Source organism: Schistocerca nitens, chromosome 5 (assembly GCF_023898315.1).
Source record: "Schistocerca nitens isolate TAMUIC-IGC-003100 chromosome 5, iqSchNite1.1, whole genome shotgun sequence".
In the NCBI taxonomy this organism is placed as follows: Eukaryota; Metazoa; Arthropoda; class Insecta; order Orthoptera; family Acrididae; genus Schistocerca; species Schistocerca nitens.
In genome coordinates, this window is record NC_064618.1 from 281,253,945 (window position 1) to 281,273,077 (window position 19,133).

Below are 19,133 nucleotides of genomic sequence, written 5' to 3' on the forward strand. Positions count from 1 at the left end.
ATTTTGAGATTGCAGCTGCATAAAATCTGTTTTTTCTTCTGTTTCTTCTATTATTTTGTCCATATATCTTCTGGACCTTCAGAGTGAGTGGACAGAGTGAAGCTCAGTATTTGTTTCATCATTTTTAAACAACAGAAAACACACACTCCAGAACTGTTTATCAGTGGCAAGTAATATGTATAAATTGAATCTGTGGCTACGTGGTTGTTACAGCTGGGATATAGATGTGTCTTTATTATCTGCACTGCAATGATGTCTTTGCAAGTGTGGCTACAATGTCGATACATGCTGGGATATCAGTGTGTCATGATTATCTGCACTGTAATGGTGTCTTTGCAAGATTATTAAAGAAAGTGATGGATTCCATTATTTGTCTTGGTTGAAAATGCTGTACTTTTTAGTTTGCCAAACATCTGAAATATTAGAAGAAGAAAAAACAGAGTTTGTGTGGTTGCATTCTCCAAATATAATGGATTAATCACTCTTTTTTTGCTGTTAAATAAGTTTTTGTTGTTTAATCTACCTCATTCCTATGTACTCTTGAATATTTCATCAATTTGGCATCTTCATGTAACATAATAAGAATTTTCAAAGATAGTTTTTTACCCATACCTACTCATTAAGCTGCCTGCTCAAATAACTTCCACCATTTCATCAGTGCTAGACTGCTTTTCATGTAGTAAGGAGCAGCTGTAACAGTTTTTGTGTTGACGCAACATTTGGAGTAAGATTTCAGTATCGTCTACTTTTTAAGCTGTCATCAAGCAGCTGTCTAATATTTACTGTTTTTTTTCCTTCTTTGAAACTTATTGTTTAGTTGACGTATCTCTCTTTTTCCACTATCTACCCGAGACTCTTAAGCATTTTATTGCTTGGAGGCAGTGTGAAGTAACCTCATTGAACACTGTGAGCAGAGAACTGTAGCTCAATTAGTATGTGGAGCTGACAGTCACTTGGTAAATGCCATAACCAACTACATAGAGAGAAGAGTGAAAATGGGACTTCTGTTATTAAGTGCAGTGGCATATTGACATCTGGATAGGCTGCTTCAGTGACTGGTGGCGGCATGTGACTGGCTGATCTTCTGATTGTAGGTTGAAATTTAGGTGTCTGCCCTGTGGCACGACATGCAGATGAACATAACATGCTCAATTTAAATTGCTGCTTCACAGCCTGAACCATCTGGATCCTTCCCTCCATCACCAGCTTTTCTGATCTGTGTAGATAGAAGTTTTCCTTACAACTCATTCTCCACTTCCAAAATCATCCTGGCCACAATCTGTGGTAACCTACTGCCCCCACACCTTCCACCCAATACAACTCGTTCTCCACTTCTGAAATCATCCTGGCCTCAACCTACTGTAACCTACCGCCCCCACACTCTCCAGCCAGCTATTTCCACCCCCTTTGTCCTATCATCTCCTCCCAATTCATGTCCTCTCACCCTCATTGTGCACTGCTCTCTGCCAGTGCACCCACTGGTCTACTCCCCTTTGCTTCTCTCCTTTTCCACTCCTTGTTCCCCCAACCCTCCCTCACCCACAGTCTCCCAACACTGACCCGGCAGCCTTGTCTTGCCACCATCTAGTCCTTGCATGCTCCACCAGGCAGTGCTCGCTTCTCTTTTGCCACCTGTACCCAGTTAGCCCTCTCCATTTCCTTCTCTACTCTGGATTGCTGCTTTGGTTTGACATTACGCAGTTGCGTTCTGGCCAGAGCAGTCATATGTGTGTGAGGAGGCCTTGCTTGTGTGAAGGTGTGTGTGTTATCCATTCTGAAGAAGTCTTTGGCTGAAAGCTCAGATGTGTAATAGTCTTTTTGTTCTGCCTCTCTGCAACTCAGTGTGTCATCTGTACTGTGAGCAGCAGCCTGTCCTTTTCATAATGTTGTGAAAGAAAACGAAAGAGATGATGACGTATATACACGATTTTGCAGACCAGAGGGTCTAACAACTTTGTAAGCTACTTTTCTTAGTGTTAACCAGTGGAGTCAATATGAAATGTACATCTCTTGTCTTCACTTTTATTCATTTGCATATTCTGCCCTATTTTGTGTTGCATTATTTCATTACATTTTGATTTTGTAGTTTTTACAGAAACACTTTAAGTATAAGAGCATAATGCACGATAAATTTTGTTATTGATCTACCGAAATAAAGCAGGCAGTAGAATATTAAGTGTCATTAATTTGTTTAAATATTTGTATTGTGTATGTATGTAAAACCAATTTTGTTTTGGCGGTTTTGAGTTATGAAAATATGTGACCAAATTTTGACTCACTTATTGCACCATTACTTCATCTTCCAGTTCATTTGTTTCTATCACTGTAGAAATAGGTTGAATTTCATTTATAGCTTATAAATAGCTTTGTGGTCATATCACTTTCTCTGTTAAATTGTGTAGATCTTTCTTGTTGCAACTATTGAATTATGGTTTATTACATTCATGTTAATTTTTAAATTTCAGTAAGTTGTAGAGCTTTAACCCTATTAATCTTCAGTGATATGTTGCACATGTAAGTCCTGTATATATAGCTTTTGCTTAGTCACTTGAAATAATCCACCAGTGTCCTGCCCCTTTTCACATGTTTTCTTACCTTATATATTGGATTTTTAAAGATTGGGATATTCATTTCCAACAGGTAACTTACAGACAGAGATTGTAGCGAAACAAGAAACACTGTTACAGAATATTGATGATAAGGAGAAACAGTTTGAAGAACTTGATGAATTGGCAGAACAGTCAAGGAGACATTCAGAAGAACTACAGTTAAAGGTATGTATATGGTTAGCAAATGATATAACTTGTCATAAATGCTCTATAAGATAATAACACTCATAAAAAATATCCACATGTGATTTGTACATCTGTGCTTCTGTTTCTCTCCCTCCCTCCATCTCTCTCTCTCTCTCTCTCTCTCTCTCTCTCTCTCTGTGTGTGTGTGTGTGTGTGTGTGTGTGTGTGTGTGTGGGCGCACAAGACAGAACATATGGAAACTGTTTAGAGATGTGAGATTTAACATAATGAATGGATTTTGTATTGTACGCCATTACGTTCCCAAATGTGAAACTGTCAGTTGTAACAGACATTTTTTCAATACATATATGATTTGAGGTATATTGTATTACTCCATGCAGTATACACACTACATTGATTTTGTGTGATAAGATACAAGTGTGTTCTGGACAAGCAACTGAACCTGAATACGCGCCTTTCAAGAACTGTGCACTATTCAAGCATGCGCAAACTGACTCAAAGCTCTAACTTCTTATGAGGTCACAACATTCCTTGCAAATTACCAAGTGTATCTCCCACAATGCGGGGGCTCTAGCACCACTCGAGGGATGCATTTTGTGGGTATTTCATACATGAACAGCCTCTAAGCTATAGTGTAAATGGAATTCTAGTAATATAAAGGGTAAAGACAGCAGCTCACTGTACCTTTTAGGTTTTGAGTGGTTGATAAGCTTATAATGAGACTGAAAATATTGTAAAGCTTTGATAATGCCATTCATCAAAGCTAACTAATACATACAGAAAACAAATGCATTCATATGGCTACATTATCCTGGCTACTATTTAAACTGAATTCTCTTATTCTGTGCTGAATTGGTCACTGTATTGATTGTATGTGTGAACTTAAAACTGTGTGTGGCTGAACAGGGCTCAAATCCAGTTTCCTACCTTTCACAGGCAGTGCAATACAACGTGCACTATCTGAACATGCCTTACAGACTGAATGAGAGTTTTCACATGCCACAGCATTGGTCCCTTTTTTCTCCCGAATTTTGCAAAGGTTCTCTCATGATACTATAGGTCTACGATAACTGCAGTGAGCATTGTTAAAATTAAATTTTTTTAATTATGCAGAGCATTTTCTGTATTGATTAAGTAGCAGATTGAAACAGTGTTGCAGAATGGGGTGCAATTTCAGATTCCTTCCATTCACAAGTAGCATGCTGCCCCCCGCATTACATGAGTGTACCTCATGGAAGAAAGACTCTTCTTATTTTTATTATTTATTTATTATTTATTTTATGGCCTTCATTGGACCACTGTAGTCAAAAATACAAAGTTATAAACAAGTTGTTAGACAGGGATACAATTTGGCTCAACAATAACTTAAGGGGAGTTGGAATGCCGGAAAATGGAAAAAATTCACATTTTCAGTTTTTAACCTTATAACTTAATTTGAAATTTTCTGCTTAAAATGGTGCAAAATTTGTTAAGAAATTCCAATTGGAAGTATTTTTATTTAATTTTTCAAAATTACATGTGCGCCCAGCAAAGTTACCCATCTTGTGATTTGTACACATTTAAATCTTCGCATTTCCGAAAACATTACATATAGAAGGCTGTGTATTTCACTCTTCAGTTGTAGAATCTTTGATCCTTCCATAGGTACCATTGTTTTTACGACTAGCTGTGTTTATTGTTCAGTTTTTGATCTGTGAGTGTTTGTTTTGAGCCTCGAGTTTAGTTTGTCGCTCATTTGGAGTTTGTTATCTGTCTTGTTTTGACTTTCAGTGGTGAGTGCGTAGTTTCTACGATGCCTAGGAGTGCATCATTATTTAAAAAGCGAAAGTTTCGCGGTAATAGATTTACAAATAACGTTTGTTCAAGTGATTCTGCTTCAGCACCTGTTGATGCTGGTGAAAGTTCTGACGTTTGTACAGCTGAGATGTGTGAAGGAGACACGCCCACCAGTGCATCAAAAAAGAAGTTATCAAACTGTGCAAGTGAAATTACAGATGAAGCTTCTAATGAACAATATGTTTTAGTCGACTTTCCTGTTTTTACTGAGTTTATGAAGAAATGTTTGTGTTGTAATCTTTGTGGAGGTTCTTTTGATATGAACATAACAAACTCTATAGGACTTTCCTGCAAAATTGCTATAGTTTGTGCCAGTTGTGAAAATGAGACCTGTTTTTGGAGCTCTAAAACATGCAGTAGCAATTTGTTTGAGAGTAATATCAGGCTAATGTATGCAATGTGAGCAATTGGTAAAGGACATACTGCTGCTCAAACATTTTGTGCCATAATGAATCTTCCACCTCCACCTGCTAAAATTGACAATTACACTGAAGTGATAGGAGATGCTGTTCAGTCTGTAGCAGATTTATCAATGAAAGCTGCTGCCAGTGAAGCAAAATATATAAATGAAGGAAACCCAGATATCCCTGTTGCTTTTGATGGAACCTGGCAGAAAAGGGGTCACACATCCAAAAATGCTGTTGCTACTGTTACTAGTGTGGACAGCGGTAAAGTTTTGGACTATGAAGTGCTCACTAAACATTGTTACCATTGTGCATCTGGTAAGAAAGAAGCAGCTCACATATGTAGCAAGAATTATGAAGGTACGAGTGGAGGCATGGAGGCTGCCGCTGCTGTGAAAATGTTTAGCAGATCAGAAAAAGAACGGGGAGTATTTTACACAAAATTCCTTGGAGATGGGGACTCCAAGGCATACAAAAGTGTTACAGAATCCATGCCATATGTCAATAAGACAATAACTAAACTAGAATGTGTCGGTCATGTTCAGAAACGAATGGGCACTCGTCTAAGGAAACTGAAACAGAATCTGAAGGACAAAATTTTGTCAGATGGTAAAACCATTAGAGGTCGCCTGTCAGATAAAATTATAAATGAATTACAACAATACTATGGTATGGCAATAAGAAATAATGCAAATAATTTGCAGGAAATGAGACAAGCTGTATGGGCCACATATTTACATCGATCATCAACTGATGATAATCCTCAACATTTTGCTTGTCCAGATGGTCCTCAGTCATGGTGCAATTATAGAAAATCTCAAGCTACTGGGGATCCTTATCACCATAAAAATTATATTCCATTGGCTGTTATGGAAGTAATTAAACCAATATATAGAGACTTGGGGCATCCTGATCTTCTGCGAAAATGTCTTCATGGTTGTACCCAGAATCAAAACGAGTCGTTCAACAACCTCATTTGGACTCGTGTACCTAAGAATGTATTTGTTGGGATAAAAACATTGAAATGGGGAGTCAGTGATGCTGTTATTTCATTCAATGATGGTCATATGGGTAGGCTAAAGGTCATGGCAAGGCTCGGCATTGCTCCTGGTATCAACACCATCAGAGGTCTTCAGCTTCTGGACAGCGTGCGAGTAAGGAAGGCTCAGTATGCAGCTGAATTTAATACAAAAAAAGCAAGGGCAGCAAGGAGAAGAAAGCTTCTAGGTGAAGAAGAAGAACTAGAAGATGACCCTGATTACTCTGCTGGACACTTTTGATAATAGAATAAAAGGTATTTGTGAATTTTCATAATAAATTACTTTAATCGCATTTTCTGGCATTTGACATTTTTAGTGTTACATGTACCTTTATCTCATAAACCACTCAACCAACAACATTCAAATTTTCAGAAATGCTGCAAAACAGTTCAAAGAGGCCACTGAACTAGAATCATGACAAGAACTGGCTTATTCTCTGAACTAGGGAAGTTTATGTTATACTTTTTCCAATAAAAAATGGCTTAATGGTAAAAAATTCATAAATACTATACCAACAAAAAGAAAACATTGGTTCTAGTTCAGTGGGCTCACAATATATGCTGAAAACCTCTGCCAGAATTTCAAAGTTCTGAAGATAATAGTTCCAAAGAAAAAGGTACACAAAGTTAGCAAATTTAACATTGGCGAGATAGGGCATTCCAACTCCCCTTAATATGATATTTAAGTAATATAATCATTAGTGTTTATTCTTATATGAAAGGTGTTTTGCTCTTCTGTCTGCCCAATATTTCTTCATTCTTTCAGATATTTTCTTTCTTTCTTCATTTGAGACCACTCTTCCTGTACTCCTTTCATTGATTTTCATTTGTAGTCTGGTTTGCGGGTCTTGCAGTATTCTGGTTTTCTCTGTCTTGTTTTTTAGGTCATCTACTGTAATTTGGAGTTCTTTTATATCTTCCTTAATTTCTGTGATCCATTTAATGTTGCTCTTACTATTCCACAATTTTTGTATTATTTTTTTACTAATTCTGTTTTCTGGAGTTCTCATCAGATGTCCAAAGAATGAGATGCATTTCTTCCTGATCGTGCTCATGAGTGGTTCTATTTTCTTATATACTGTTTCATTTGATGCTATTGTCCAATGTCCATTTATTTTGTACTGTTTATTTATACATGTCCTAATTATTCTGCTTTCTATTTTTAGTATTCTGTCAATTTCTGCTGTATTAGTTGTTTTGAAGATAGTTTCAGCTGCATACGTTATTTCTGGTTGTGTAACTGTTTTATAGTGTTTTAATTTTGCATCTATAGATAGGCTTTTTTTGTTGTATGTAGTTTCGGTAATGTAATTTCTATTCTGCCATGATGGCTTCTCATTTAGATTGTATGTTATTATTTTGCATAAATATTTAAATTTATCGACAATTTTGATTTCCTGTTCTCCTATTGTAATTTTGTTTGCAAGTGGTGGATCAGTTAGCATAATCTCCGTTTTTTCAAATGATATTCTAAGGCCTACTTTCTCTGCTATTTCTTGTAGTGATTTCACTTGTTGCCTGGCTTCTTGAATGGTGTTGGCTAGGAGAGCAAAATCATCAGCGAATCCCAAGCAGTTTAAGCTAATATCATCTTTTGCACTTCCAATTCTTATCATCTTTGGATTGTCCTTGTACCATTCTCTCATTCTGTATTCCAGTGCACTGTTGAACAGTAATGGTAATAGGCAGTCACCTTGTCTTAAGCCTGTTTTTATGAGGAATGGTTCCGAAATTTCTCCTCTAAACTTCACTTTTGATTTGGTGTTGGTTAGAGTGAGTTGTATTATTTTAATTAGTTTTGGATGGAGTCCTAAATTTCTTAAAATTTTTAATACTGAAGGTCTGTGGAGACAGTCATATGCCTTCTTAAAATCTACAAATGTTATTGCCAGAGGTTTGTTCCGTTTCTTGTAGTATGCCATAATCAATTTTAAACTAATTATCTGCTCTGCACAGCTTCTCCATGGTCTGAAACCCCCCTGATATTCCCCTAACTCCTGTTCTAATTGCTCCTTGATTCTTTCATATAGGATCTTGGATAGAATTTTGTATGTGCAATCTAGGAGAGAGATTCCTCTGTAGTTGTTGGGGTTGCTTTAAACTCCCTTTTTGTGTAGTGGGTGGATGATAGCTGTGGCCCAATGTTTGGGGAATTGTTCTGTTACCCAAATTTTTGTTAGAGCCATGTGTAAGGAGGTTTTGACTGTGTCACTTGCATATTTCCACATTCCAACAAAAACCTGATCTTCTCCACATGCCTTATAATTTTTTTGTTCTTTAAGAATTTTTTCTACTTCTTGGAAAGTTGGAGGGTCTAGTTTGTTAGGTTTGGTTTTTACTGGGGTATTTATGTTGATTTGTAAGAGTGCTTTGGGTTACTCGCAATTCAGAAGTTTGTTAAATGCTTTTGCCATGATTTCTGTTCCTTGTTACTGTGTGTCATTCTTCCATCTTCATCTTTCAGTATTAGTGTAGGGGCCTCATATTGTTGTAGTTGTTTCCTAAAGATTTTATAGTAGTTCCTGGAGTTGGTTTTATGATAATTACCTTCTATAGAGTTTATAATATCTTTATGGAATCCTCTCTTGATTCTTCTAATATTTTGTGTGGATTTTTTTCTTTCATTTTTTAGGTTGATGGCATTATCTGCAGTTTTATGTGTTTGAAGCTTTAACCATGCTTGGTGTCTATCTTCATGGAATTTGTCACATTCTGATGTCCACCAGGCATGTTTCCTTCGGGGGTTCAAGGGAGCTAGATTCTCTGCTTCTTTTTTAAGATTAGGCACTAGTTGTTCTAGATCATCTGTTAATTTGATGGTTTGTGTTATTTGTTGGTATTTATTATTTTTAATTAGCTGATGTGGGTCAAACCTCCTTTTTATTTTATTAGTTTTTCTGGTCCTCTTCTTTAACAGAGTGAATTTGATTTTAATTTTAACTATATAATGGTCTGAGCCTGTGTCTACTCCCCTCAGTACTTTAACATTGTGGATTTCCTTATGAAAATTTTTGTCCATACAGACATGGTCTAGCTGCCACTCCCCCTTCCTCCAGTCTGGATGTTTACATGTTTTAAGTTTACTTGGCTTCCTCTTAAAGTATGTTGATTTAGATATTAGGTTGTGTTCTCTGCAGAGTTCTACGAGTCTTTGACCGTTTTTGTTCGTAAATTTATGTGGACTCCATTTTCCAATTATATCTTTATATTTCCTTTCTTTTCCCAACTGAGCATTGAAATCTCCCAATAAGATTTTTACATTCTTTTTATTTACTCTATTCACAGTTTGTTCTAGAAGGTCCCAAAATTTATCTACCTCTTCCTTTGTTTTTGTTAGCCAATTTTTTTCATTTGTTGGGGCATGAGCATTTATTATTGTATAGGTTTTATTCATTGTTTTAAAGCTTAGAGTCGCTATTCTTGGTGATACTGCTTGGAAGTCTGTTACTGAATCTATTATTTTTATGTTTACTAAAAACCCTGTTCCGAACTGGGGACATTGTTTCATTGCCCTCGGTCCTGGTTTCCCATTATAATTCTGTATCCTTGTGATTCGAATGGGTCCTCTGTGGTGTTTCTCATTTCTTGGATCCCTGTTATTAAAATTTTTTGTTTATTTAGTTCATCTGTGAGCTCCTTGAGTTTTCCAGTCTGAAGTAGTGAGTTTATGTTGTGTGTTGCTATATAATTTATTTGCTCATGTTTAATCTTCTTTTTGTGTTTTAGTGTGCATTTTGATGGTTGCAAACACTCCGATTCGTTGCTGCCTTCTAGTTGACTACCCACCGAATCCGATGTAACCTTTTCCTGCCTTTTTGAGCAGGACGGTGGAATTTTTTTCCTAAAAGACCTTTCCATTTTTGACTTTCGAAGGTTGTCAACCTTTGTTGGAGCAAGCTCCGCTCTACAACTACGGTTGTTAACCGCAGAGCATGTGTTTGGTCCGCGAGAGCTATTTTATTTCACTCAAGTCCGCCGGTAAACTGGTGAGGACTTCCCTATCCGCCACCTGGGACACGCCACGTAGGAGTATCACCTCTCCTCCTATTATGACAGCATAGTAGGTTCGTGGAGAAAGAATCTTCAATGGCATTTCCTGAAAAGATCACCTTCTTCCATTTCTCATCCAAGCTCACTATGCATTTCCTGGCACTCTTGTACTGATCAGACTGATAAGTAACAAGTCTAGCAGCATGCCTCTGAATTGTTTCAATGTTGTTCTTTAATTTAACCTACTGGAGATACCAAACACTAGAACAGTACTCAAGATCGGATCATGCAAGTGTTATGTATACAGATCCCTTCATAGGATCACAATACTTTTCCCATAAGATTCTTAAAAAATGGTACTTGTCAATTCACCTTCCCTATTTCCTCATCCCATTTCCTCTCCTTTTGCAGTGTTATGCCTAGATATTCAATCAGTGTGACTGAATCAAGCAGCATATCTTTATTACTATATTTGAGCATTATTATCAAAAGCAACTTTTGTACTTTCATGCTGTCAAGTGTGATATTGAAAGGATTAATTTTTTCTGTTTCTTATTTGAAATTTGTCTTACATTTTACACTGAAGTAAAGTATGCAGATGTGTTCAAGAATTTTGACAGTTTTGTGTGCATTACTACTTTTTATTGCACTTAAAACATTTAATAATCTTGTTTGTGTGCTCTCTTTCCAGGCTGAAGAACTAGAAGGCCTTTTCTCAGGCTCACGTTACTCAGCAGAACATGCAGTTGGAGCTGCAAATGCATATAAAAACATTGCAAATGCAATAGAAGAAGCCATGCAAGCAGCACATGATGCACAGGAACCAGCAGAAACTGCAACTGCAATGGCAAGTTTACCATATTTTAAATACATCCACTTCTAGGCTCACCATTCTCTCAGTGCAAAACTAGAATGACTTTTATTTTCATTTTACCTACTTTCTCTATTTGAGATAATTGTTGATTGTATCATATTAGTTTCCATCCAGTATTTCCTGTAGTAATAGAACTGCTCCGCACATTTAACGTAGTTATATCAGCTAATAATATGATGTAAGATACAGTTATTTTGCCAAGTTATTTTAAATAGAACTTTACTTACTTATTCATTCCTGTAGAGTATAAATGCTTTTGGACTAAAAGAGACCAGACCTCGAAAAGCAGAAGTGTTGAGTTGTCGATAGACACATGCAAAAGAAAGAAACTTGGTAGCTTTTGGAGTTATCCTTTGATGAGCTAGAGTAACACACACACACACACACACACACACACACACACACACACATATGCACGCCTATCCCCTACACGATGCCAGCTGGACTAACAGTGCCAATGCTGTATTTCGGCAGGTGGACTGGTTGTGGTAAGAGTAGCGTTCGGTGAGGAGGGCAGAAGGAAAGGGAGGTAGTTGGTAGGGAGATAGACTGGGGTAGGTGTTAGCAGTTCGGAAAGAGGCAGTTGGTTTGCTGGCTTGGAATGTGGGAGGGAGGGGAGGCAGGTATATGGGCTAGGCGTGTAATATACAATTGTAGGGACCAATGGGGATTGGCATGCACCGAAGGTGAGGGGACATGATCTTGGAGAGGGTGAGAGGGCAGAGAAAGGGGAAAATGTTCAGTGAAGGGTGCAGGGGCCAATGGTTTACCTGACACTGAGGCCAGGGAGTGAATGATGTGTTGTAAGGATAACTCCCAGCTGCGTGTTGTAAGGATAACTCCCATCTGCATACTTGTGTAGTTCAGTGAAGGCCTGGGTTATGAAACAACTATAGGAAGAGCATGTTGTGCTTGGCTGCATCTTGTGCAACCAAGTGGCCAATTTTGTTCTTCGCAACAGTTTGATGGTGGCCATTCATCCTAGTGGACAGGTGGACAGTAGTCATACTGACAAAAAGCTGTGCAGTGTTTGCAGTAGAGTTGTTATATGACATGGCTTCTTAGCCCTCTGGCTTGCCATCTGATGGGGTAGAACAAGCCTAAGTCAGGATTTGGAGTAGGAGGTGCTGGGTGGGTGGACTGGGTAGGCCTTCCATCTTGGGCTGTCACAAGAAAATGACACTGTGACAAGGGATTGGGCATTAGAGTTGCAAAGGGATGGACTAGGATGCTGTGGAGATTGGGTGGGCAACAGAACACCACTTTAGTGGAAAGAATCTTGATCTTGGTTAGAATGTCCCTCATTTTAGGGCAGTATGAGAGATAATGAAAATGGTGGTAAAGGATTTGCTTCAGTTGTTCTAGTGATACTGAGTGATGGGGCGGGGAGGGGGGGGAGGTGCTTATTTGTAGCTGATTCTTGGGGGTGTTGGGAAGATTGGGTATATGTGAGGATATGGCACAGGAAAACTGTTTGAGGGCTAGATTTGGGAAGTATTTCCTATTTATGAAGGTCTTCGTAAGGCCTTCAGCATACACTGGGCAAGGGAGTTCTCTCCACTGCAGATACATCCACAGGTGGCTAGGCTATATGGGAGAGACTTTGGTGTGGAAAGGAAGGCAGCTGCTGAAATTCAGGTATTGTTGATGGTCTGTAGGTTTAATGATGGCAGAGGTGCAGACAGAGCCAAAAGAGAGGTGGAGGTCATCGTCCAGAAAGGTGGCTCGTTGGATAGAGGAGGACCAGGTGAAGCAAATGGGAGGGAAGGTGTTGAAGTTGTGGAGGAATGTGGATAGGGTATCTTGGTCCTGAATCCAGATCATCAGGATGATGTAAATGATCTGTTAATATTTATCAAAGGTCTTGATACATTAAACAAAGAATGAGGAGACTACACCCAAGGAGAAAATGACCTGTCAGATAGTAATGAGGGGAATTGAAATCCACCATGGTTTCAGAGAAAAGGTGGAAGTAAAATAATTAAGGGCATAATAAGACTCAGACATTTGATTCTAATAAAATAAACAATTTGTGCACAAATATGCTGACTGACTGGTCATTTTTGCTCCAATCATTGGAAAACAAAAGCGCTCTGGAACAGTGGTCTGGCTTCATAACAAGAGTGGAACAGTATTTCCTCATAAGGAAGGTAGTAGCCTTCATATCTGCTCATAGTGGCTACTCAAAGAAGAAGAAATATAATCTGATGAGAAACAAGAAAAACGAATTGTTGTGGGTGACATTTTTGGGAAGGAAGTCTATATTTACTTACATTCTGGGAGTGAATTATTAATCTCACAGGAATTGCTATCAGTAATTGGGGGGAGGAGGGAACACATCCTACTGCCATACCACCAGATTGTTGTTGGAATTACTGATCAGAAGGGAAACCAGATTAAAGAAAAAGCTGATCTGTCTATTACAATTAACACGTGGACTGTTCGTCAGACTTTGTTTGTGGTACATAATTTAAACCTAGGTGTACTACAAGACTTGGATTGCGTAACTGATCATAAAATATTACTAGATTTCAACCAAAAAAAGAGTTGTATTGCAAAGAGATAATATGGTATCAAGCATAACCTGATGTAATTTATTAGAATTTAAGGAAGATCAGTTGTGGGTGTAGTATATTCATTTAGTGACTTTGACTGATATTATTGTAGTAGATCAAACTGAACAAGTAAAAGAGGAGTTATTTGGAGACATTAATATTTTGGAGACCAGCCACTTCAAATAGGCACAATTAAAAGACACTTACATAAAGCTTTTGGCCACAGCCTTCATCAGCGAAAGAGAAACACACATCATTCATACACACAAGCAAACACACCTCATGCACACATGAGTACCATTTCTGGCAGATCGGCCCAGAATACAGCTATCACATGGGACACAAGCAGTAATGAGGAGGGGGGTGAGGAAAGGGAAGGGGAAGGGAAATGGAAAGGGGAAGGAATAGTAGTGTATGCGTGGATGGGAGAGGGGAATGCTGTCTGGCGGAGTGTGCAGGGACTAGAATGCCAACAGACCAAGCGTCAGGAGGTCATGAGGCAGGAAGGTGGAGGGAAAAGGACCAAAAAAGGAGAGGACTGGGGACAGATGGGCAGGCATGTTGGCAGAGGGTGGTGAACAAAGAGTGTGGAAGACAAGAATGGGGAGGGGATGATAGGGCAAAGGGTGAGGAAACTACTGGTTGTAGGGTGTGGGGATAGTATGTTAGTATGGTTGAGACCGCAATAATTATGGAAGTGGAGAATGTGTTGTAAGGATAACTCCCATCTGCACAGTTCAGAGGAGCTGATGGTGTAGGGGAGGATTCAGATGGCTCAGGTAGTGAAGCAATCGTTGAAATCAAACATGCTGTATTCAGTGGCATGTTGTGCCAAAGGGTGGTCTACTTTGCGCTTGGCCACAGTTTGGTGGTGGCCCTTCATCCTGGCGAACAGCAGGTGGTAGACATACCAATATGAAAAGCTTTGCAATGATTGCAGCAGAGCTGGTAAATGACATGGCTGCTTTCACAGGTGCCCCTGCCCCTGATGGGGTAAATAAACCTGTGACAGGACTGTAATAGAAAGTGCTGGGTGGGTGGATTGGGCAGGTCTTGTACCTGGGTCTTCAACAGGGATATGATTCTTGTGGCAATGGGTTGGGATTGGGAGTGGAACAGGATGTTGTGGAGGTTGGGTGAATGATGGAACACCACTTTAGAAGGGGTGGGAAGAACCTCCGGTAGGATATCCTTCAATTTAGGGCATGATGATAGGGTATCAAAGCCCTGCACTTGTTCTAGTCTGTGATGGTACTGGGTGAGGATTGGGGCACTTCTTTATGACTGGGTCTTGGGGGTAGTGGGAGGATGGGGTGTGTGATGTGAAATGACACAAGAGATCAGTTTGCGTACTAGGTCTGGGGGATAGTGCGTGTGGCTTTGGTGAGACTCTCAGCATACTGAGCAAGGGAGTTCTTGTCAATGCAGATATGTCCTCCCGGGTGGCCAGGCTGTATGGGAGGGATTTTGTGATGTGGAAGGGATGACAGCTGTTAAAATGCAGGACATTGGGAAATGTATTCAGTAGCGGTAACACCATGTGCATGAGGAATGTTGGTATAGGGAGATGATGTCAGCAGTGATTAGTAGGGATCTAGGAGGTAAAGGGGTGGGGATCATGGTGAGTTGGTGAAGGTAGTGGTTGGTGTCTTTGACGTGCACAATAACCAGCCACAATGGGGTGTCTCAAGATTGCTGGGTTTGTGGATTTTGGGGAGCATGTAACAGTTGCGTGGGCAGGGTGCTGCAGGGGTGGGGAGGGAAATGGATTCAGGGGAGTGATTCTGGGAAGGGCCTAAGGCTTTAAACAGAGATTGGAGGTATTCATAACAACAGTGACGGACTCTTTGTCTGCAGGTAGGATGATTAGGTCAGGATTTGTGTTGATATTGTGTATGGCTATTCTTTCTTCTACGGAAAGGTTTGCATTCCTGTAAGGGATCTGAGGAGGATGGTGAATCTTTGTTGGTGGTGAGTAATTCCTGGAAGGTGACCAGTGGGTGGCTTAAGTGGGAGGGGAGGAGGGGGTTGGAGATCAGAGTTGGATGGTGGCATGAACTGGAAGAGACAGGATTCACTGTTGGGATTAGGTTTGATTCGGTTGGGGGATTGATGGCAAAGAAGTGCTTCCATTGCAGGGAATGGGAGAAGGAGAGTAGGTCTTTGACAAGTCCAGCATGGTTAAATTTGGGTGTAGAGCTAAATGTGAGGCCTTTGGATAGGACTGAAACTTCTGTAGAGCTGAGGGTTTTGGTGGAAAGGTTAGCAACAGTGTTATGGAAATGTTTGGCTCTGGATTTGGTGGAGAGTTGAAAGGAAGTTTTGGGGGTTGCGGCAAGTTGAAATTTCAGGTTGGCCGGGTTTAGGTGCTAGGAGGTGTGTAAAGGATCAGAAATGATGCATAAATTTGCAAAATAGGTGTTAATGGTCTTGAGAGGAACTGCATAAGAGGAACGTTGCGTAAAAAATACATAAAGACACTCAGAAACATGCACAGATATGCAAAAATTTGCACAGATACACAAAAATACCCAAAAATCCATGAAACCATGTGAAAATACACACAAATACGTAAAAACATACAGGAACATGGAAGAAGAGGAATGATGAGATGTGGAAATCTGTGTGTGTGTGTGTGTGTGTGTAAGAGAAGGCTGGGTTAGGTTGAGGGTCACAAGTTCGTGTGGCATGGGGAGGTGAGGAAAATAAAATGCTAGTGTGTGTCAGGATGTGGGAGGAAGTTGGATCAGTAGGAATAAATATAATTATAACTACCAGAGGAAAATATCTGGGGCATCAGATGCTGTGTCAACAATCCCTGGACCTGAACAACTGAACCACATCCTTTTGCCAGGGCTTTGATGACCTATCATCATGTCCTGAAATGAGAGATATCTTACCCAAGTTCCTTCCCAACCCTCTTAAAGTGGTGTTCTGTTGCCCACCAAGCCTCCACAACATCATAGTTCATCCAAATGCCATTCCCATTCCCAACCTCTTGCTACGAGGCTAATATCCCAATGGAAGGCCCAGCTGCAAGATCTGCCAATACACCTACCCAGCACTTACTTATTCCAGTCCTGTCACAGGTTTATCCTACCCCATCAGGGGCTGGGGCATCAGTGAAAGCAGCCATTTCATTTACCAGCTCTGCTGAAATCATTGTAAGCTTTTTATATTGGTATGACTGCCAACCAACTGGCCACCACAGAACTGTGGCTGAGAGCAAAGTAGATCATTCTGTGGCACAGCATGCAGCTGAACATAACATGTTTGATTTCAGTGGTTACTTCACTACCTGAGCCATGTGGATCCTCCCCTCCATTTCCAGCTTTTCTGAACTGTGCAGATGGAAGTTATACTAGCAACACATTCTCTGCTCCCGTAGTTATCCTGGCCTCAACGTACGATAATATACTGTCCTCAAACCCTCCACTGAACAGTTTTCATGTCCTCTGTCCTGTCATCTCCTTCTCATTCTTGTCTCCCATCTCTTTATTTGCCACCCTCTGCCAACGTGTCTGCCCATCTTTCTCCAGTCCTCTCTTTTTTGCTTCCTTTTTTCTACACACCTTCCTGCCCCACTACCTCCTGACCGTGGGTCTGTTGGCATTCTAGTCCCTGCACACTCCGCCAGACAGTATTCCCCTCTCCCATCCGCCCATACACTACTATTCCTTCCCCTTCCCATTCCCCTTCATCTTCCCTCTCTCTGCCCTCTCCTCATTGCTGCTTGTGCCCCATGCGATAATTGTATTCTGAGCCGATCTGCCGGAGTTGGTGATCACGTGTGCTTGAGGTGTGTTTGCTTGTGTGCATGAATGGTGTGTGTTTCTCTTCTTCTGATGAAGGCTGTGGCCAAAAGCATTATACAAGTGTCTTTTAATTGTGCCTGTCTGTAGCTTAACATGTTTTCTTTATGGTAAGAGGCAATCTATCTTTTCCTACATTGTTGATATTCCTACATGGAGTTTCCATTTTTTGATTTCCTGTGTTTATTCACCACCATCCAATCCACATCTACTTTGAAGCCACACTGTATCAACAATTGTCCGCATACAACACAGGCTTCGTGACAGTGCAGCTAGTTGTGTAGCTCCTTCATCCCTCATCATGACATACTTTAGCATTTTATTTTTGCACCTGCCCGTGCCACACAAACTTGTGATCCTCGGCGTTACCCATCTTCCCTTCCCCTCTCTTCCCTTATTGCAACACAGATGAACATTCCTATACCTCATTGTTCATTTTCTCCCAAGTTTCTGTTCATTCTTAGCATATTTGAGCATATTTTTGTGTGGTTTCACACATTTTTGCTTATTTTACGTATCTGAACGTATTTTACATATCTGTAAATATTTTTGCATATCTGTGAATGTTTCTGTTTGTCTTTACGTATTTTCACATGTCTTTTCTCTTATCCAGCTCCTCTCACAACCATCTACAACTATTTTCCCCAAGTCTGCGTCATTTTCATTTCCTTTACACCATTCTTACCACAATGGACCCCTGCTCCATCTTTCTGTATCAGTTCAGAAAAGTGTCCCTTTCCCCGACTAAAACCGGTCCCACTTCCTAGTTTTCAAAAGCTGCCTAAACCACAGAATCCCCCCAAACAGCATAACCATAAAAATTTCTTTCTCTGGATCCCACCCCTCCTTTCATAGTGACCTTCATCTTTTCAGATTCTGCCAGTCCCTGGCTCTTACATACCAGGTACTGTAAAAACATATCTCCATGGCACAGGCATCCCAGAACCACTCCTGCCTCCTCCACAAGATACTACTACTGTGCAATCCCTGCTTCATACATCGCAACTCTGAAATTAAATCCTTTGCTCTTCTGCACCTGGAGGAGCATTCCAGACACCACCTCCATAAAATTATCCAACCTGCTGACATCCTACTGCTGCCTTGGCGGAGTACTATTCAACCCCTATCCTAGCCACAGTGATCCTCAGTGTACACCGCTCCTAGCTCCTAAACCCTGCCTAGCTGACCTTTTCAATTTGCCACATCCCCCAAAATTCCTATTAACTCTCCACCAAATCCAGAGCCAAAACATTACCGTAACACTGTTGTTAACCTTTCCACCAAAAACCCTCAGCCCTACAGAAGTTTCAGTCATACCCAAAGATCTCACCTTGAGCCCTACACCCAAATCTCACCATGCTGGACTTTTCAAAGACCTACTCACTTTCTGTCAATCCTTGCAGTGTAAGCACTTCTTAGCTGTTAATCCCTCCAACAAAACTCACCCTAATTCTACCACTGAACCATGCCTTTTACAGTTACCACTGTCCAATCATGATCCTCCCCCCCCCCCCCCCAACCTAACCACCTACTGGTCACCTTCCAGGAATTCCATACCTCCAACTTAGCTTCAACATCCTTCCCCAGGTCCCTACCTCAGATCACCAACCTTTCAGTAGAAGAAAGAATAGCGATTCACAACCTCAAAACAAATCCTGATCTAATCATCCTACCTGCAGTCAAAGGTTCCACCATTGTTGTTATGAATCACAGCGACTACCTGGCAGAAGGCCTCCACCAATTATGTGACTCCTCCAGCTATAAACTCTGCCAGAAATATCCCATCCCAGATGTCCAACACAACCTCCAATCCCTGCTTAAAGCTTTAGGCCCTTCCCAGAACCTCTCCCCTGAATCCATTTCCCTC

The 19,133-nt window shown here is 40.3% G+C and overlaps 1 protein-coding gene across 1 annotated transcript in view; it reads left to right on the plus strand.

Moving 5' to 3' along the window:
• LOC126260846 (laminin subunit alpha) overlaps positions 1-19,133 on the plus strand; it is a 405,465-nt gene that overhangs the window by 285,399 nt on the left and 100,933 nt on the right. Inside the window, exons 39-40 of the mRNA XM_049958250.1 lie at positions 2,641-2,774; positions 10,717-10,872. Of these exons, the coding sequence (XP_049814207.1) occupies positions 2,641-2,774; positions 10,717-10,872 (290 nt within the window). The remainder of the gene's footprint in view (positions 1-2,640; positions 2,775-10,716; positions 10,873-19,133) is intronic.